Source organism: Strigops habroptila, chromosome W (assembly GCF_004027225.2).
Source record: "Strigops habroptila isolate Jane chromosome W, bStrHab1.2.pri, whole genome shotgun sequence".
NCBI classification, from domain to species: Eukaryota; Metazoa; Chordata; class Aves; order Psittaciformes; family Psittacidae; genus Strigops; species Strigops habroptila.
Window position 1 is genome coordinate 35,346,588 of NC_044301.2, and position 21,652 is coordinate 35,368,239.

The 21,652-nt window shown below is 43.8% G+C and overlaps 1 protein-coding gene and 1 pseudogene across 1 annotated transcript; one reads left to right on the top strand and one right to left on the bottom strand.

The window, feature by feature from the left end:
• Positions 1–545: 545 nt before the first annotated feature.
• On the bottom strand, positions 546–5,142 carry LOC115619019 (annotated as a pseudogene).
• Positions 5,143–5,206: 64 nt separating this feature from the next.
• LOC115619020 (methyl-CpG-binding domain protein 2-like) lies at positions 5,207–21,166 on the top strand. The gene is made up of 3 exons (XM_030511035.1): positions 5,207–5,368; positions 20,468–20,627; positions 21,143–21,166. Exons 1-3 carry the CDS (start codon positions 5,256–5,258, stop codon positions 21,164–21,166), a joined length of 297 nt encoding a protein of 98 aa, XP_030366895.1. The 5' UTR covers positions 5,207–5,255.
• Positions 21,167–21,652: the final 486 nt, after the last annotated feature.

Below are 21,652 nucleotides of genomic sequence, written 5' to 3' on the forward strand. Positions count from 1 at the left end.
ACTTATAAGGCCTTCGCGTGAACTGAAAGCTTTAGCCAATCATAAACTGTATCTATGCGTGTCTTGTTAAGCTCAACCAATTAGGATTGTATAAGGTCTGTGTGGACACTCAGGGAGAATATATAAACAGCTATCTGGGCTTAATAAAGCGTCAGCATTTAATCATATTGGTTGTCGTGCTGTCCGTTTATCTCCTGCACTTCACGGAGATTAGTGAAGATGAACTAAATACTGTGAAGCACAACCAAAGCGATGGAGGAGGATCAGCAAATGGAACCTGCAAAGCTCCTTATCAGAGAAGCTGCATAGGAATGGAAAGGCTGGCAGCTACTGGGGTGCAAGAGAAAAGATGGGAGCAAGAGAGAAGTGGGGTGAAGGAGCAGGATAATCCATGAATTGGGGAAAAAAAAGACTCAAGGGGAAGTTGGAGAGGCAGGTGCTGTCCCTATAAATGCATTTTGCTGAGAGAGGAAATGCAGAGTAAGAGACAAACCTAACACATGCTCCAAGTCCCTTCAAGTCACAATCCCAGTCATCAAAAAGAGCTACTGAAGTCGCCTGTCTAATAGGTTAGGAAGCAGTTCTTAAATTTTCTCTTTAACTTCCACTTCTGATCAATATTTTTTAAAGGAATCTTCATCACTAATGGACTAATAAAAAAAAAATAAAATTAGTCGTTTCAGTTTTATATTTACTGAAAAATTCTGAAGAGGAAAAAAAAAGTATCAATTAAGTGTGTAGAATTAACACCAAGATATCTTTGACATGCCAACAACAATTCAACAGAATTTCAGGATAATTGCTCACTAAATTGAGTTGTACTAGAGAATACATACAAAAATGCGTTGTTTTGGTTAGTCCAGCAAAGCTGTATAAAACCAAAAGCAAAGTTTTTGCTCTCTATCAAGTACTTCAGAGCAATATTTGTACCTGAGGAGGGCCTGATGGAGTCACAGGGGAGTCATCTTCTCCGTAGCCGAGTTTTTGGATATGCTGGGCAACAGAAACACCTAGTTCCTTTTCTAACACGGCAAGCAGAAATGCTTGGAGATCACGCATGCTCTTAACACCCAACGTTTCAAGATATTTGGTAGCTTTGTACCCAATGCCTACATAAAATGTATGCTAAAAATACACAGGAAAAAAAAATTATATAAAAAATGCTCACCCACAACGATTATTTTCACTACTGCAATGCAAGCTTTTCAGCAATGCTTTTGATGTGCTTTTATTTGAGTTTTAGAATCTGCCATTAGAAAAGCCACACTGGGACACAGCAACAGTCTGCCTGCATCTGTCGCCTACATCGATGCTTCCTGGCCAACAGCATGGTGCCGGTGTAGAGTAATTAGGAAAAATACTTCCTCAGAGCATTCTATCAGGCTCCAATAGACTGGTTTAATAACTGTCAGTAGGTTTCTAATTGGCAAGTTTAAAAAAGTCTGTATTGAAAACCTAGTATTGACCACATGCTTCAGTAAAAATAAGCAGAGATTTTAATATTTTTGAAGGTATCTTGTAAAGTGCTGCAACACAACTGAAAATTAAGAACACGGAAGTCCTTTCATTCCTCCTGCTAAACAAAACTTGAACAGTTTATGAAAAAAAGAAAGCACCCTGAACATACACCTATACACCCCTCTGCCTGCTCGCAAGTACTAGATTTTTAAATTATTTCAGTTTATAAATTTTTCAGTATTTTTTCTTATCACCTTCAGAGCTGTCAATATGCTCTCCCTCTGCGCTCATAGCACCATATCTACCAGGCACTTTTTGGATGCGATCCAGGCCGCGTGTTAGAGCTCAACAGCTTTCAAGCAGAACAACCGTTTGCTGGTTTGGTTTAAAGGTCCCAGATACTAGTTAGAGGCCACTCCTGTGAAGCTGGTAAGGCTCAGCTTTGCATATATGGCTTCCCTGAACTCTTCTGCAACCTAAGATCCGGTAACTAGTCTCACATGCATTGTATCGTGCAAATTGATAGCTGCAAAGGAAAAGAAAGTGGTGTTCAGTATGTAAACAGTCACCTAGTTAGCTAATTCTGTAGATTTAGGTACTTTTTACATTGCATTAAAGCAGTACAGGAAAGTACGATCTCATGGGTCAAGTGGTATTGCCATGGCTTCTGTATCCAAGTTTAACCTCACTTCTATCTCCCCAAAACCCTGGTAAAAGGGGGACTGCTGCTGGCCAAAACCATGGGCATACTGTCCAGGAAGCATAATGTTTAGGGAGTATTTAAAATATAATATACAATATATTAAGAGATGGCAAAGAAAAGTGCTAAATATCACGGATTCTTGTACCAATGTAACCAAAGTAGAGATTTACAAATCTTTAATTTAGAGGGCTGCCTTCTAGCTAAGCCTTTGTTGCTCCCATGCAAATGCCAAATGAGGAAGGGTTATTGAGGCAGTTCCCTCCTCTCCAAACCATATTCAAAGCCATCACAATAGCTCAAAGTCCAGGAAAAATCCAACTGCTTTCCTTCCTAATGCATGAAAGGAGTATCACGGCATAGCTACTGCATTCGCGGTTGACAATGTACAAAGCAGCTCAGTTAGCTACTTCAGTCTCAGTATGTCTATTCCTGACCTAATAGCTGTAGCAAAAATTTACTCTCCTTTTTTGGGTTCTATTCATTTAAAAATATTCAATTTTGCCGATTGACAACAACACTCAAGCAGAAACAAAATTCTATGTCTTACTACAGTAAAATACTTTGAAGAAAAAAAAAGAGGGTGAAAATCTGTTCCCCCAAATCACTGTACATGTTTATCTACCAGGGATTTATTTTTCATACAATCTAATTGGATGCTGATTAGCATTTGAGATACATGTACTCTCAAATACAGAAACCAAGCACAGAGCACTGCAAGTTTCCAGCTATTCAGCTCCGGACAATACTTAGAAGCAGACAGACACTTTGTACTGACCTTCACAAACGATTACCCTATTTTTCAACAAGAAGAATGTTTAACTCACAACTTAGTCGTTGTACACGTGGCCAGACACACAGACTCCAGAACATCCACTTTGCTGTAGCTGGTTTAGTCATCAAACCCAAGCCTTTCTACCAGTGAACAAAATTCCCCCAACAGCTCTAGGAGGAAAAGATACTCAAGGATAACATGCATACAACTAATAACATGAGGTTTTATGTCTGCATCAATCCTTAGCTGATTTCCCATGGATTCAAGTAGGATGCTTGCATGAAGAGAAACTCTTCTAGATAAAACAATAAGGCACTTATTTTAGCAAAGGTGAACAAGAGGAATATTTTTTCATCCCACAACTACCTCTGTCATCTGCTTTTCTTCTCCCCAAATCTCTTCTTTCTTTCCTCGTTTCTTTTCAAAATTATAGTTCTTAACCTCTGCAGTACTTTCTCCTAAGGAAACCCATTTCCCAGCTAGGCAGGCTTTCGCTTTTAAGTCATTACTATTTCACCTGCTAACCCTGCTAATGACAAAAGCAGTAATCGATGACAATGCTGGCAAATAATTTAATTAAGATACACTGGAGAAGTTCACGCACTCAAAGGCTTCAGCTTTCTGTCCTCCACTGCTTCACATTTGGAAATACATTACTGCAGTCAGTATTTAAATAAGAAAAATTGTTCATAAGAATTACATGGGCATAATCCTAATATAGCATACAGATCCCGTATAACATCATCAGTATGATCCATTTGTCGTGTCTGACCCAGGCTGCAACCAAGTCTGATAGCTTTTTTAATGAAATACTTATAGCGTACAACTAGATATTATTGCCATGGTAGGAGGCTCATTGTAGTAAGAACTTTTAGAGCAGGAAAATGTCAGATACTATTGCAGACAAGTGCACGTGCACACAGAGTTTAATAGAAAGTGTTTGTCCTCTACTGAAAAAACTGTTAATTGTGTACCTGTAACCTTGTAGGACATTTCCCTGTACAGAGTTAGATCTTCTCCATTAACCAGCACCAGCTGAGGACACTTCTCTTTAGCATCCTTGACAGACATCAGTTTCTTAATTAACTCCAAGTTTTCTGTCTTCATAGTTACAGGTAATTACAATGTATTTCTGATGCACACCTAAAAAGAAAGGTTAAATAGTTTTTAAACTTTAGATTTCTCAGTACTTCACAGACGACCACAGGACTTATGTGCTGCTGCAAAGCATATGCTTTGATCCGAACACAATATTGCAGAACAAGCAAACAAACCCACACAAATCTTATTTTACAAGACTGTGAGAAGGACAGATCTCTTGATTTAGATTTAGATGGTAAGAACATTTTAAAACCTTATAGATATTTTTCCCCACTGTAATATTACTCTTAATTTGGTGCCTTTTCAGGCAATCTTACCCATGAAAGTTCTCTTTATGTAACAGTCATTTTACAATGTACTTTCTCCACTGATCATAGACACTTCTGCCTGCCTCACAATCCTTCTTAACTTCCGGACGGAATAAAGCGTGCTTTAAGCATGACTACGTCAAAAGGCTCGGGCTCATCTGTGGAGCTCAGTCCTCACTGTGCCCACATACGTTACAAACCAGCTTCAATCCCCAGAACCACTCAGACATGTCGGCAAGTGCCTGTACTTGTGATCAAGAGGATTTATTAATCTTGCAGGTACAGCTACATGGCGTCTACACTGCACCTTGCTCACTCTGGATGTGGTGTATCTTACCACAGAGGCATGTCCTTAGTTTCTTCTGCCTGAATACACATAATCCCCAAATTAACAGTGAAGTAACTCATACCTAAAGGCTTGTCTCTTAACTCAGGATTACAGATCATTTCTACTTGTGTGTAAAAACAGTCCAAGTCAACATGCACAATCACTGCTCACTGCGCTTCTTGCCAATACAGACTTGTTCTGGCCTGCTGCAAAGACAGTAAATGAACAGATTAAAAATCACCAGCCGCCTTACATGTGATGTCACCATTAAAAAAAAAAATCCATAGTAATAAACAGATATTACAACAAAATAAAATTTACAAGTTTTATACTAATTCTTGTGCTGTATTAACTCTAGGCCGCTGACACGGATTCCGGGGCTCGGCCGCGGAAGCGGGAGCCGGGCGACCGCTCCGCCGGATGCGCGCGCAGCCCGCACTCCTGGCCTCGAGCAGTCCGCCGCGGCCGCCATCGCCAGGCTGTCCCGGCCCTGGCCGTGTCTGGGAACAATAAGGCTCTTGTTGCTGGAGGTCGGGCGAGCTTTTTCTCCGCTCGTCTCTCCTCCTCGGGCCCCGCGCCCGGTGCATGGAGAAGCAGGGCAGGATGGACTGCCCCGCGCTGCCCCCGGGCTGGAAGAAGGAAGAGGTGATCCGCAAGTCGGGCCTCAGCGCCGGCAAGAGTGATGTATACTACTTCAGGTACGTGCCGGCGGGACCGCCCGGACCGTGACAGTCCGTTCCCCCAGCGGGACGGGGCCGGCCCGGGCAGGGATCAGCGCCAGCGCTCCTCCGCCCCTCCCCGGCCCCGCACCCCGGGGCCGCCACCTGCTCCCCTAGTTCCCCCCTCGTCAGGGGCGGCGGGGAACGTTGGGGCCGGTCCCGGTGCCCTCCCGGTCCCCTCCCACTGCCCGTCTGTCAGGGGCCGCGGGGAGTCCCGGTCCGCTCCCGCCGGCCCACCTGTTAGAGGGCCGGTCCTCTCCCGCCGCCTGCCTGCCAAGGAGGCGCCGCTCCCTCTCGCCACTGCTCGGCTGCTGGGAGCGGCTGGGAGCCTCGATCAGCTCCTGCCGTCCGCCTGTCGGGGGCCGGTGGGAGGAGGGGGCCGGTGGGAGGAGGGGGCCGGTCTCCGCACGCCCGCCTGTCAGGAGGCGAGGCCAGTGCCCTCCCGCCGCGGCTTCCCTTGTCAGGGGGGTGGGGCCGGTGCCCTCCCACCGCTTCTTGTCAGGAGCCGCTGACAGGGGCCGTTAGGGGGAAGCTGCCCTCAAGGCGGTGCTGAGGAGAGCGTGGGTGCAGGGAGAGGAGGGGGTGGACGGGCGTCGTTCCTCGGGTAGCGCCCTGAGCAGCCCAACCTGGGGCGGCGGCGGCGGCGATCGGCTGGTCACGCCCGCAGGGCGGGCTGGAGGCCAGACTCCCCGGGCCGGAGTTCCTTCTGCCGCCGGTGCAGAAGCTCCGGGCCGGCAGCCGTACCTCTTGCTCGGGAGGAGCCGCCGGTTGCTTGTAGCCATGCCCCACGGTTCTCTGCCACTACTGGGCGACTACTGGCATGGGGCTGGCCAAGTGTAGGGCGGACAGCCGGGCTTGTAAGGAGCCCCTCGGCCCGGTTTTCCTTAGGGAGGCAAGTGTTAGTGCTGCTGCACACTGGCCCGTGAGAACCCTCTAGAGCCTTGTTGTTCAGCAGAGCAGGGTCAGTCTAACGAGCACACCCCCGTGCATTCAAACCAAGTCAGAATTGCCATAATCTTACCCAAGATGCCCTACCAAAATAGGTCATTTGCTGGGGACACCCTCCCCCCCCCGAAGTCATGAGGAAGCTTACCATTAGTAATAACAGTTGAAATTTTAGCAAAAATGAGAGCATGTGAAAATTGGAGAAGTCTTGCCACTGCTAAATGTTCTAATTGCTACTGCACAGGTTATAGTAAAACCAAGAGAAGCAACATCAACCTAATTTTGTTTCGCCCTCCCGCTTGCTTTCAGAAACCGAAATCAAGGCAGAAATCAAGTAAATTCTGAAGTCTCGTTCTTAGGCTGCACTTCTGTAAGTCCAGCCTGCTGCACAGCAGAGGAAGCTGTCTTCTGCAACAGCTAACCCCTTGCCCACAGCACCTCTATTTATAGCTCTCTATGCCTCTGATGAGCCACACTTGAAACCTCTCCCTAATGTTGCTGTTTCTGAGCAGGCCTAGCAGTCTCCTTTTGCTGCAGTGAATGGATTCAGTCTTTCTGCTGCTTGGCTGGAGGAGCAGGAAGTCATGCTCACTCCCTTTCTGATGCCAGCTAACAGCAAAGTTGGTTTCTGTTGGTGTTGAGTATGGCATTGTTTGACCCATCACGTGTTGCTGCTGAGGAAAATTAAATGTCTGATAAAAGGATTGCTAGATGTAGAGGAGGAATGTTGATTTTCTGTGAGCTTTTTGAATGAATCCGATTGAAAACTTTTTTTAGACAGATTCTGGTTTTGTCTTGCCACTTTTGTCTGACTTGTGCTCCCAACCGTATGCTAATATTGTGGCAGATGATTGGGTAGCATCTGTCATCTATCTGTCTCTCTGCAGCTTCCTTTCCTTTCTTCAGTGCTGCCTCGTGAAGCCTGTCTGAAAGATTGCACTCGAGCCCACAGTTTGAATCCTGTTTTCTGGAGGGCTCCTGGTTTTCTATAGATTGCTAAATTGAACTTTCTCTGCAGAGGATTATTCTTTCCAGAATTAAATGCCAGACTTTTCTCAAGCCAGACAGTCACTGCTGACTCTGTTGGAATATATTTAACGTAGAAGGCCCAAGTAACTTCAGCTATTTGCTCAGAATGACCTCTTTTAAAAATGCTTAGCCACACAGTTTAGCCACATTTGTCCCATCAGAATGTAGGGGTGTCAGCGTTTTATGTATTACAGACCCTTAATTAAACTATGAAAATATGGGGAAAAATGCAGTAAGTTCTAGGATTTGCAGATGTTTGCTTTGCAAAGAACGATATGTAACCTCATTAAGTTCATTAAGGCCACCTTAGCTGACTAAAAACCCGAGGTTTATGTCTTTATGATTTCTTAAGGCTAGAAAAAAAAAACCCAAAAGGGGTTGGACAAAGCTTCATTTACTGTGATGGTCTAAATAATGCTAATAGTAATTAAGAATGACTCTTGCCAGATTAATACCTGTTGCAATCTACTTTATTTGAATTTTGAAACTTGCTTGTTTCAGGGCTGCTTTATGGTATTTTTACCATGTCATACTTTAGGAAGATGCGAACCAGTTGCTCAGTTAAACACTTCCAGTAGTTTCTAGGAAGATGTTTTTTTCCCCTATTCACAGATATCCACGAGTCTTCTGACCTTTGTGATTAACATAAAAAAGCTATTAAAAGAGGGGTGTGGTGGAAATACTTCACAAATACTGGACTAGATCAGAACGCAGCTTTTGAGGTTAGCCCCTTCTGTGATCCGAGCCTTCATCCTTCAGATTTTGCCACTGCCGTTGCCTAAAACCCTGTTAAGAAACTCTTTAACACAATTTTTGTTGAAGATGCAAGACTGTAATCTGCTCACCACTGACTCCAGAATTCTGTCTTTTAAATGTGGGAAAGAGGTAGGAATAAATGTTTCAAATTTTAGGATGCCTTCCAGCATGGTTAGCAGTGATGCAGATCTGCCAAAAAAACTCCACAAAATTGAAACTAAAACCTTACCAGACAACTCATAGCTTAGAGTTTGTTGATTTCGTTACAGATTACAGGTTTGGGAAAATAGTCATTTATGTCTAGAGAAATAACTTCTGTTCAGTGACAGGACTACTTCTGCACAACCAAAGTGAAACAAATAAAAAAAATGGTTTTATGGTTGCAGGCAGGACTGGCATAGGAAATTTATCTTTTTTTAATTTTTTTTATTTTTTTGTATTTTATTTTCATTCTGTTATAGCTATGAGGCAGATTTCAGCACTGCTATATTTAAAACAAATTAAAAATCTGGTTTGATCCAGTAAGTAGAGCAGGCCAAATACATTCAAAAGAGTTATGTCACTCTAGTTCTGTTGAGGAAAAAAAAAAAAAAAGAATGTTAATAAATACTACATTGTTAAAATATGGAATTGGGTACAAAGTGGGGTTTGGTTTGTGTGCCTTATACAGACTAATATTCCCTAAAAGCCTGCATAGTCAGGATTTGGCCTGACTACTTAAAGAGTAATACCTCACTTTTTTGGCAGTTGTAGGACAATGACAAAAATGTCCACTGCATTTTAAGTTTGTACATCTTTAGAATAATTCACTTAAGCCTCCAGTTCCTTATTTTTATCCAAGCAGTCAGAAGAAATAGATTGCCATGTGTGTCTTGATTTGAGGACAGTAGGCTTGCACAGGTGACACCAGAGGCCTGGCTCGGTTTGCACAATGCTTGTTAATGGTGATGGAGAAAAATTTAATTCTTCTGGAGTAGAGGCTGAGGAAGGAGAGAATGACTATATTTAGTACTATAAACTTATTTGATCTAGGGAGTAGTACATTAAAAATCATGATACTGAATGTAGGACTGTCATGGTTTAAGCCGAGACGGTAACTCAGAACCACGCAGCTGCTCGCTCACTCCCCCACCTTCTTCCCCCCCGCTCCCAAAGGGATGGGGAGGAGAATTGAAAGAATATAAATCCCGCGGGTTGAGATAAGAACAGTCCAGTAACTAAGGTATAATACAAAACCGCTACTACTACCACCAATAATAATAATGATAAGGGAAATAACAAGGGGAGAGAATATAAAACTAAAAGAGGAAAGGGAGAAAAACCCCAATAAACACAAGTGACGCACAGTGCAATTGCACATCACCCGCCGACCAATACCCAGCCTGACCCAAGCAGCGATCTGGGCCTTCCAGGTGACTCCCCCCAGTTTATATACAGGGCATGACATGCTGTGGTATGGAATACCCCTTTGGCCACTTTGGGTCAGGTGTCCTGTCTCTGCTTCCTCCCGGCTTCCCCTCCTCCCTGGCAAAGCATGAGACTGAGAAAGTCCTTGGTCGGAGTAAGCATTACTTAGCAACAACTAAAAACATTGGTGTGGTATCAGCATTGTTCTCAGACTAAAGTTGAAAACACAGCACTGCACCAGCTACTAAGAAGGAGAAAAAATGACTGCTACTGCTGAACCCAGGACAGTATCCACCCCTTATTCCATACCGTTCATGTCATGATCAGATCCTATATTTTTCAATATACCATCGCTTTTTGTCTCATATAAATATATATGTACATACACACATACACACACACACACACAGAGATATCATTCCTTAGTCCATGGACCATCACTATAAAGTTTGCTGAATTCATTCAGTCCATGATGTCAGGCTCCATCTGTTGTAACAGTCTTTCAGGGCAGGAGAGACAGTGTGTAGTGTTGGATTGTTGCCTGCTGACGACACTGCTGAACTCATCTGGTCACTGCTGAGCTCGTCTGGTTTCATCAAAGTTCATTCTTTATTGGGGTGATGATCAGAGGGAAGTCAGGGTCAGTCGATGGTGACCTGAGGACAGTTCTGCTCCTGCTGGCTTTTCCCATGACTTTATTCTCCGCTGATGATCATGACAGCACATATATTCTTTTCAAAGCCCAGAGTGGCAGGGATGGGCATCCAGCTCATGGGCTATAGAAGTGTTATATAGCAGGCAACAGCATATAGTTGAGTTCATTGGCTGTTTCCCCCCAAAATTAAATCCCCTTGAGGTACACATCGGACTTCCCCATCTTCCCGCATTACCTACCAAGTATATCCAGGTCCCTGAGCAAAAGCAATCCCACGAGTGGGTTTGCCTTTACCTGAAGCAGGAATAACCCAGACTGCCTTCCCCAACAAATTCTTTATGTGCACCACAGGAACTTTATCCCCCTCTACAGTACGTAAAAGTTCTGATTGGGCTGGGCCAGCCCTGTTGTCAGATCCCCTACTGTTGACCAACCAGGTGGCTTTTGCTAAATGTGTATCCCAATGTTTGCAAGTCCCTCCACCCATTGCTCTCAACGTAGTTTTTAACAGCTCATTGTACCGTTCAGTTTTCCCAGAGGCTGGTGCATGGTAGGGGATGTGATATACCCACTCAATGCCATGCTCTTTGGCCCAAGTGTCCATAAGGTTGTTCTGGAAATGAGTCCCATTGTCTGACTCAATTCTTTCTGGGGTGCCGTGTCACCACAAGACTTGTTTCTAAAGGCCCAGGATAGTGTTCCGGGCAGTGGTTGGGGCATGGCGTATGTTTCCAGCCACTTGGTGGTTGCTTCCACCATGGTAAGCACATAGCGCTTGCCTTGGCGGGTCGGTGGGAGTGTGATATAGTCAATCTGCCAGGCCTCCCCATATTTGTTCTTCAGCCATCGTCCTCCATACCAGAGAGGCTTTAACTGTTTGGCTTGCTTAATTGCAGCACGTTTCACATTCATGAATAACCTGGGCAATAGTGTCCATCGTTAAGTCCACCCCTCGATCACGAGCCCATCTGTATGTTGCATCTCTGCCTTGATGGCCTGAGGTGTCATGGGCCCACCAGGCTAAAAATAATTCACCCTTATGTTGCCAATCTAAATCCATCTGAGCCACTTCAATCTTAGCAGCTTGATCCAGCTGTTGGTTGTTCTGGTGTTCCTCAGTGTCCCAACTCTTGGGTACATGAGCATCTACGTGGTGTACCTTCACCACCAGGTTCTGCACCAGGGCAGCAATATCTTGCCACAATGTAGCAGCCCAGATGGGTTTACTTCTGCGTTGCCAGTTGCTCTGCTTCCATTGCTGCAACCACCCCCACAGGGCATTTGCCACCATCCATGAGTCAGTATAGAGATAATGTACTGGCCATTTTTCTTGTTCAGCAATGTCCAAGGCCAGCTGGATGGCTTTCATCTCTGCGAAGTGACTCGATTCACCCTCTCCTTCAGTAGTTTCTGCAACTTGTCACAGGGGACTCCACACAGCTGCCTTCCATCTCCGATGCTTTCCCACAGTATGGCAGGACCCATCAGTAAACAAGGCATATTGCTTCTGACTTTGTCCTGGGTTCAGCTGTAGCAGTCATTTTTCTCCTTCTTATATAATAAGAGGAGGGGGTGTTGCCTTCTACATCAGCTACCAGCTGGAGTGCGCAGAGCTCTGCCTGGGGATGGATGAGGAGCTGACCGAGAGTTTATGGGTCAGGATTAAAGAGAGGGCAGGGACAGGGGACATTATGGTGGGGGAATGCTACAGGCCACCAGACCAGGAAGACTGAGAGGATGAGGCCCTCTATAGACAGATAGGTGTGGCCTCACGTTCACAAGCCCTGAACCTCATGGGGGACTTACCACCCTGATATCTGTTGGAGGGACAGCATAGCAGGGCACAGGCAATCCAGGATGCTCCTGGAATGCATCGATGACTGTTTCCTTCTCCAACTGATAGAGAAGATCTTGTCCCCTGGCAAGATCATGGAGCAGATCCTCCAGGAAAATATGGTAAGGCACATGGACAATTAGGGGGTGATTGGTGACAGCCCACGTGGCTTCACTAAGGTCAAATCGTGCTTGACAAATTTGGTGGCCTTCTACGATGGGGCCACAGCACTGGTGGATAAGGAAAGAGCAACTGACATCATCTACCTGGACTTGTGCAAGGCATTTGACACTGTCCCGCACTGCATGAATTTGATGGATGGTCACACTCTCAGAATCACAGAATCATTAGGGCTGGAAGGGACCTCTGGAGTTCAACCCCACTGCCAATGCAGGGCCACCTAGAGCAGGTTGCACAGAAACATGTACAGGCAGGTTTTGAATGTCTCCAGAGGAGACTCCAAAACACCCTGGGCAGTCTCTTCCAGTGCTCTGCCACCCTCAACATAAAGAAGTTCTTCCTCATGTTGAGGTGAAACTGCTCGTGTTTTAGTTTATGGCCATTGCTCCTCATTCTGTTGCTGGGCACCACTGAAAAGAGTCTGGCGCCATCCTCCTGGCACCCACCTTTGAGATATTTATATGCATTAATGAGATCCCCTCTCAGTCTTCTCTTCTCTAGACTACACAGGCCCAGGTCCTGCAATCTCTCCTCATAAGATGCTCCAGACCGCTGATCATCCTTGTGGCCCTCCTCTGGACCCCCTCCAGTAGCTCCTTGTCTTTCTCATACTGAGGAGCCCAGAACTGGACACAGTACCACTCACCACAGTTGAGTAGAGGGGGAGGATCACCTCCCTCAACCTGCTGGCCATACTCCTCCCGAGGCACCCCAGGATACTATTGGCCCTCCTGGCTGCAAGGGCACACTGCTGGCTCATAGTCAACTGATCATCTACCAACACTCCCAGGTGCTTCTCAGCTGAACTGCTCTCTAGTAGGTCAGCCCCCAGCCTGTACTGGTACTTGGGGTTCTTCCTCCCCAGGTGCAGTACCCTACACTTGCCCTTCTTGAACCTCATGAGGTTTCTCTCCACCCAATTCTCCAGCCTATCAAGGTCCTGCTGAATGGCAGCACAGCCTTCAGGTGTATCAGCCACTCCCCCCAGCTTCATATCATCAGCAAATTTACTGAGGGTACACTATAGCCCTTTATCCAGGTTGTTGAAAAACAAGTTGAATAAGACTGGACCCAGTATTGATCCCTGGGGAATACCACTGAGTACAGGCCTCCAATTGGATTCTACTCCAGTGATCACAACACTTTGAACTCTGCCATTCAGACAGTTCTCAGTCCACCTCACTGTCCATTCATCTAACCCACATTTCCTAAGCTTACCTGTGAGGTTGTGGTCAACAGCTCGATGTCCAAGTGGAGACCAGTGACGAGTGGTGTTCCTCAGGGGTTGGTATTGGGACCAGCGCTGTTCAACAACTTTGTCAGTGACATGGACAGTGGGATCGAGTGCACCTTCAGCAAGTTTGCCGATGACAGCAAGCTGTGTGGTGAGGTTGACACACTGGAGGGAAGGGATGCCATCCAGAGGGACCTTGACAGGCTTGAGAGCAACAAACCTCATGAAGTTCAAGATAGTGAAGTGCAAGGTCCTACACCTGGGCCAGGGCAATCCCAAGCACAACTACAGGCCAGGTGGAGACCGGATGAAGAGCAGCCCTGCAGAGAAGGACTTGGGGATGTTGATTGACAAGAAGCTCAACATGAGCTGGCAGTGTGTGCTTGCAGCCCAGAAAGCCAACTGTATGCTGGGCTGCATCAAAAGGAGCGTGGCCAGCAGGTTGAGGGAGGGGATTCTCCCCCTCTACTCTGCTCTCATGAGACCCCCACCTAGAGTACTGTGGCCCCCAACACAAGAAAGACATGGACCTGCTCGAGTGAGTCCAGAGGAGGGCCACAAAGATGATCAGAGGGCTGGAGCACCTCTCCTGTGAAGACATGCTGAGACAACTGGGCTTGTTCAGCCTGGAGAAGAGAAGACTCTGGGGACACCTTATAACAGTCTTCCAATACCTAAAGGGAGCCTACAAGAAATCTGGAGAGGGCCTTTTTAGAAGGGCGTGTAGGGATAGGACAAGGGGGAATGGCTTTAAACTGACAGAGGGTAGATTTAGATTAGACATTAGGTAGAAATTCTTTGCTGTGAGGATGGTGAGACACTGGAACAGGTTGCCCAGAGAGGTTGTGGATGCCCCATCCCTTAAAGTTTTTAAGGTCAGGTTGAACGGGGCTTTGAGCAACCTGGTCTAGTGGAAGGTGTCCCTGCCCATGGCAGGGGGGTTGGAACTAGATGATCTTTAAGGTCCCTTCCAACCCAAACCATTCTGTGATTCATAACTAAGTTTGAACTCAAACTTGTTTTAACACCTTTAGGGAAAAAAAAAAGAGAACATGCTGTTTCTTAGTTTCAACTAAGATGTTTAAGTAGTAGGCTTTTATGTAGACATACTGGTTTAAATAGTTTCTATAACCTCACTCTTTTCCATTCGTGTATACTAATTATTTAAGAAATGTTCAAATAAAGCCTCTGCAACCGGGCCTTTTATTTGACTTTTACCTCACGGAGCTTTCTCTGCAGGTAAGAGAAAGCTTTGCAGCAGGAGCAGGTTATAGATTGAAGATAATTTGGGAATGATTCAGAAATTAAGACATTGCTTTAGTGGTTTGATAGCCTACACTTTCAGAGTAGAAAATGGAAACAACTACAGGACTGGTAGTGAAAAAATGAATATATGTGACAACTAATAAAGGTGGGGTGGAAATTAAGTTTTGAGTTTATTCAAATCCTTCCAGCTCATGTATTCATCTCCCTCTTAGGATGGGGGGAAGGTCTGACACATGAAATGACGAGTCTGGGTAGCATGAGAAAAAATTGCATCCTTGAAACTGAATGGAAGGCCAGTGGGTATTTTGGTTGCTAGCTACTGAGGTTGAACCAGAAGGCTCACATAGCATATACTTTCTCCAGTATTTTGACATCATATTAACTTGTTGAAACTCTGAAATAAAGAACAGTTAAGGATAGGGGCTTTTGTGGAAAATGGAATCCAATGAAATATAGTTTCATAGTAGAATCACTAGATTTTAGAGTTCGTGCCAAAATAATGTTCTGAAGTAAGCAGAAGGAATGCTATGCAATCTATTGGACTTCAGTGACCTTCATATTCAGTTGTGTGTCATTAGATTTAATTGAAGCTGGAGAATGGAAAATACTACACTTTTTTTAAAACTAGGTGTGGGGTGAAGAGGAGACAATAGTAGGTTATGATAAAATAAGAGTTTCTTGGTTGTCGTAGGCTACTAATGGAGCTGCATGGACGATGTTCTTGGAACCAATCTTATTAATATCTGTTAACTGGCTGTCGTGGTTTAAGCCCTGCGGGTAACTCAGCACCACATGGCTGCTCGCTCACACCCCCCCTTCACTTTCCCCAAGGCAGGATGGGGAGGAGAATCTAAAGAATGTAAAACCTGAGGTTTGAGATAAGAACAGTTTAATAACTAAAGCACAATATAATACTACTACTACTGATAATGATAAAGGAAATAACAAGGGGAGAGAATATAAAACTAAAAGGGGAAAGGAAAAATAAACAATAAACAACAGTGATGCACAATACAATTGCTCACCACCTGCTGACCGATACCCAGCCTGACCTGAGCAGTGATTGGTCCCTTCCCCCCAGTTTATATACTGAGCATGACGTGCTGTGGTATGAAATATCCCTTTGGCTACTTTGGGTCAGGTGTCCTGTCTCTGCTCCCTCCTGGCTTCTTGTGCCCCTCCTCACTGGCAGAGCATGAGAGACTGAAAAGTCCTTGATCCGGGTAAGTGCTACTGAGCAACAACTAAAACATTGATGTGTTATCAGCATTATTCTCAGACTAAAGCCAAAACACAGAACTGCACCAGCTACTAGGAAGAAAATGAACTCTATACCAGCTGAAGCCAGGACACTGGCATGTGCAAGTGATGTGTGCTATGTATGCATTATGAGCAAATTCCATACCTGGGACAGCATCAGAACAAGTGAGGATCAGAAAATAATCAGGAGAAATTGAATTACTTTGAAGATAAGGGGATTATTTAGGATGAAAATAACAAGGAATAGAAGACTGCATTTAAGGACTAAGAAATACAATTTTTGCTTTTTGTCAGAGAGGGCAGATAGTTGGTTCACTACTGAAGAGGAGAAGATATATTGACAACAATACGAATGTAGTGGGAGTGACACACTTCAGTGGACACAGGGAGGTGCTGTGGTCACCAATTGCTGGCAGGAGGCAGCAACATCTTGAGAAGGTGTAGGACAATGAGAATGAATGGTGGAATAAGGGAAATGTAAAAAAGTCCAGAATAAGTACTTGACTGAAGTGGCAACCAAAGCTGAGGTGGACGGATTCCTCTCTGCCTGCCCTGTTTGCTCTTGCCATGTCAGGTCAAGGACAGGTAGATCAAGTCTATTATCCTTCTCACCAGTGTGAGAAAACATGGAAGCAAAAGCTAAAGGACAGAATGTCAAACACTTTTTAGTAAAAAAAAATAATGCCTGTTTTCAGTTGCTTCTTTTTTGTCCTGGATTATTTTTTAATTTCTGTATTTTTTATTTTTATTTTTTTAATCTCAGCATGAAAATGCATGTCTTCTTAACACTGAAATTAAGGTGAAAGTAGGTATTTTGCTAGTGGATTGCAGTCTGTGTCCCTGCTAAGAGTTTCACTGTTAAGTTAAATGGTAGATTTTGTGCTGTGGGTTGAAATAGCTTTTAATACCAGCCCTGCCGATGGTCCATGCAGATGCTAATATGGAGCATTGGATCATATGTTTTGATTTGCTTTTGGATTACTGAACGAAACAAACAGACTGCCAGAATGTTAGATGTGTAAATAATAGAATTTAAGAATGTTGGATGTATTTATAAAGTTTGCTTTTATTTGTGATATCTGTTTTCAGAGTTCTACAGGAAGACTTTTTAGTGAAGCTAGGCTGATAACTGCTCACTGCTGGAATTTTGGATTCCTTCGAGGTGTATGTGAAGCATTTCTCTCCAAGGAGCCTGAAGAGGAAAGCTGAAAGCTAGTAAAAAGAGTGCTGCCTTGATGACACAGTCTGTTAGCTTCTTACAGAACAAGAGAAGGTGGTAATATGGAAAAAATGAAAGATAGCATGTTTCATCTTTGGTACCAAAAATAGGATATAATAGGAGGACATGTCAAATTTCTATATACTTTTAGTAGTTACTTAGCTGTGGGCTAAAATGACCAAGTGTATACATGTTTTAATTTTTAAAAAAGGGTCTGAAACAGAGAATATTAACACCAACTTCAGGGTTTGCTTATAGTCATTGTTTTCTTCTTTTCATTCACTGTTTTATGTTCATTAGGAAAGCTGGGAAAGCAATTCATAACAGGAGGCTTTATTCAGTAAATTCACCCCTTCCAGCCTGTTAGGAAGCAGGGGCATTTAGCTAGGCAGCCAGCAATTCTCGACAAGATTTTATCCTAAGCTTTTCCTGTAGAACCATAGAATAATTTGGGTTAGAAGGGACCTTCAAAGGTCATCTAGTCCAACCCCCTGCAATGAGCAGGGACATCTTGAACTAGATTGGGTTGCCCAGAACCACATCCAGCCTGGCCTTGAATGTCTCCAGGGATGGCACATCCATCACCTCTCTGGGCAACCTGTTCCAGTGTTTTACAACCTGCATAGTAAAGAATTTCTTCTTTACATCCAGCCTAAATCTCCTCTCTTTCAGTTTAAAACCATTACCCCTCATCCTATTGCAACAGGCCCTGCTCAAAAGTCTCTTTCCCCATCTTTCTTATAGGACCCTTTTAAGAACTGAAAGGCCGCGATAAGGTCTCTCCAGAGTCGTCTTTTCTCCAGGCTGAACAACCCCAACTCTCTCAGCCTTTCCTCATAGGAGAGGTGCTTTATCCCTCTGATCATTTTTGTGGCCCTTCTCTGGACCCTCTCCAACAGGTCCATGTCTTTCCTGTACTGAGGACTCCAGAGCTGCACACAGGACTCCAGGTGGAGTCTCACCAGAGCAGAGCAGAGCAGAGCAGAGCAGAGGGGCAGAATCACCTCCCTTGACCTGCTGGCCACGCTCCTTTGGATGCAGCCCAAGATACAATTGGCCTTCTGGGCTACAAGCACACATTGCCTGCTCATGTCCAATCTTTCATCCACCAGTACCCCCAAGTCCTTCTTCTCTGGGGTACTCTCAATCCCTTCATCCCCCAGCCTGTATTGATACTGGGAGTTGCCCCGACCCAGGTGCAGGATTCTGCACTTGGCCCTGTTGAACCTCATGAGGTTTGCATGGGCCCACCTCTTGAGCCTGTCCAAGTCCCTCTGGATAGCTTCCTGTCCCTCAGGCATCTCAACTTCACCACTCAGCTTCATATCATCTGCAAACTTGCTGATGGCGCACTCAATCCCACTGTCTATGTCACTGATGAAGATATTAAAGAGTACTGGTCCCAATATGGACCCCTGAGGGAGGCCACTTGTCTCTGGTGTTCATCCAGACATTGAGCCATTGACCACTACCCCCTGGATGCGACCATCTGGCCAATTCCTCATTGAGGTGCCTGAATAGGAATGAAAGACAATGGGTCAGATTATTTTAATAGTAAATTTACTTGCCCCACAGAAGACTTGCTCTGTCTCTGACCTTCAGTGCAGAATTTTTCCTACTGTTAACAAGCCAGGGTGTTAATCTCCACTATCTAAAATAGAACTGGTGTTGTATTTAGTTTGGATTATAGCATAGTTTCAATTCTTGGTTTATGAGAAGTAGAAAAGAGTTTTGTGGTGGGGTGTGTGTGTACATGTGTGTGGTGGTTTGTTTTTTTTTCCCTCCCACACCCATCCTTGAGGAGGTTAGCTTCAGACTGTGATCTGTTTTAGGTATTTTTCTTCCACCTTTTACCTCTCATTAATTATGTCTTTCCATATTTTTAGATTAATTTAAATGACTTTGAAATAGGTTTGGCTTAATTAGCTTTTTTCCCCCAGAATTCAGTACATATTCTGTGGGGAAGTTATTGCCTCAAGGTGTTTTTAAGTTAAAAACAAACAAAAAACACTTTGGAAAAGTGAGGAAAAAAAAATCTTCAGTAGTTTTCTGCAGAAAGAAAAACTCTCTGAGCTCAGTTAACCTTTTGGGTTTCAGTAGTTGGGAGGATTCTGACACTTGGTTTGTTTCATTGGATAGAAATTTGCATTAGACCAAGGGACTGTTGACTTCGCATGATGAGTATTTGGCCATTTTCACAACTGAGAGACTATCACAAACTGGTGTTGCAGTCTGAGTTTTACATAGCAGGTCTTGGTACTTAATTTTCTGCTGAGCTTTTAAGTATGGGGACAGCACCATTGTCCCTTACAGTGAAATGAACTGTGGATCTTCTTGTCAATAAGGTGCTTATTAGCAATGACTTGCATGCAAGGCATGCAGACTAGTTAGTAAGTTTACCGGAATCACCAGTGAGGTTGGTGAAAATACACATGGATTAAATGTGTATTTAGTGCAGGCAGCATGCACAATGTGCGTGATGGTGTTTGGGATGCTTGAGAACGAAGTAAAGATGGGGGATAGAAAGTTCTGTGATGTAAAGATCAGTAGGCATACCACTTTCATAGGATAACTGAAAATTGGATATTTGCTGATGTTATTGAAATCATCAGCTGGGACTTTGGGGTAATAATAATTCCATAATTTCAAATGAAGATTATTTAAATAACTTCCCTACAACTGATTTCATTTGTTATGTTGGCATCTACATACACAATTGCAGCTTTGGACCTGTTTCATATTCTGTATCATCTTGCTTGCTGCTTGTTGCTTGTTGCTCAGTTATTTACCTGGCTTTGCTCACCAGTCTTAGTGACTGAATAGCTAAGAGATGTCATGGCCCCTCAAATCCTAGTTCTGCATGTCTCTTCAATGCCTTGCTGTTCGATAGTGGAGAAGGTTTGCTGTTGAGTCTAGGTTGGCCTTAGCTAGGAGTCAGTTTAAACCTTGCATGCAGTCCTTCCATTTGTGCAGAGGGTCCCACACTTGGCCACAGCCTGACATTTATACTTCTTATACTGGAATTTGGTTTAGCTGTCCTGCTAACCCAGCTCCCCAAGGTGTAGTGTATCCTAGCATCCAACAACCTGACACAGAAATTAAATCCTGTGCAAAGGATGGGAGTGGATATGGGCAGGTATACCATCACTGATCAACACATCACTGAACATGCCACAGGGAATAAAGATAATGGAAGCTTTTTAGATATTTAACAAGGTATCAAACCTGTTGTAAGAAGTCAAGGTTGTATCCTTTGTACAACAAAACATACTAAAGTGTTTTCTTCTTTTTAGTCCAAGTGGTAAGAAGTTCAGAAGCAAGCCTCAGTTGGCAAGATACCTGGGAAACACTGTTGATCTCAGCAGTTTTGACTTCAGAACGGGAAAGATGATGCCCAGTAAATTGCAGAAGAACAAACAGAGACTAAGGAATGATTCTCTCAATCAAAATAAGGTTTGTTAGTAAATACTGTGTTTAAGGATATCCTAAGAGTTTCTTTTCCTGTAGTTCATTTAGCAATTTCTTTTCTGCTTAAAGCAGTCTGCTTCTAAGATGTACATGTATGTTTAATTTTTAGTAGTGGTAGAGACATAAATTTATAAACAGAAGCAATACTCTGCTACTACTAAGAAAAAATATCAAGGTGAGGTTAAGTATGAATCAAAAGTGTGAGTAATTCAGGAGTTGGCTTGGGACTAAGAACCTTAGTGCTAGTCATCTACCTGAACTATATTCTTAAAAATGGGAGAAGTTAGGACTGTTGACTCCAAGAGCTTCTCTTGTGCAAGGCTTCAAATCGCTATGTTCATCTTCCTGTTCTGAGATGAAATAGTTCACATTTTTATTTTTAATGCATGCAGTATGTGCCAGGAAGCTTGTTTTCTGAGGCAAATGCATCAATCTGTACAAATCTGGATGTCTGTGTACAGCTATGTAGCTTAACAAGGCCAAGCGTTTTTCTGTTTAAGATTGAGGCTTTCAACGGATATTGATCCAATTGTTCTTATTGTCTGTTTCTTTTTGAACAACAGTGTATCTTTTTGAATACTGAGGAAAATGTGTATAGTAGATTAAAAATAAAAGGCTGAAGCATACAGAAGTGAAATAACTGATGTTGCATGACAAATAAATTTAGCTGACTCTCAGATAGCATGTTCCTGGACTTTAGAAACCTCATACAACAGTTTGAGAGGATTTCTGTAACAACCTGCACTGTTTTCTTTTTAAAGTGTTTTATTCTTCAGGATTTCATAACTTACAGTAGTGTATTAAAATACCTAACGAGTTACAGCTATGCCTTGTGCACTGATGTTTTTTGTTGTCTGCCATTTGTAATGCATGAACCACACATTTCATGCCGATTTCTTTTTATTTAAAGCATGTGTTCAAATGATTTAATATTTTCTTCCTACAGACATGAGGCTTTCAAATAATATAACATTTGGGGGTAGTCCAAGGAAAGGGTTTGGTTAGACTTT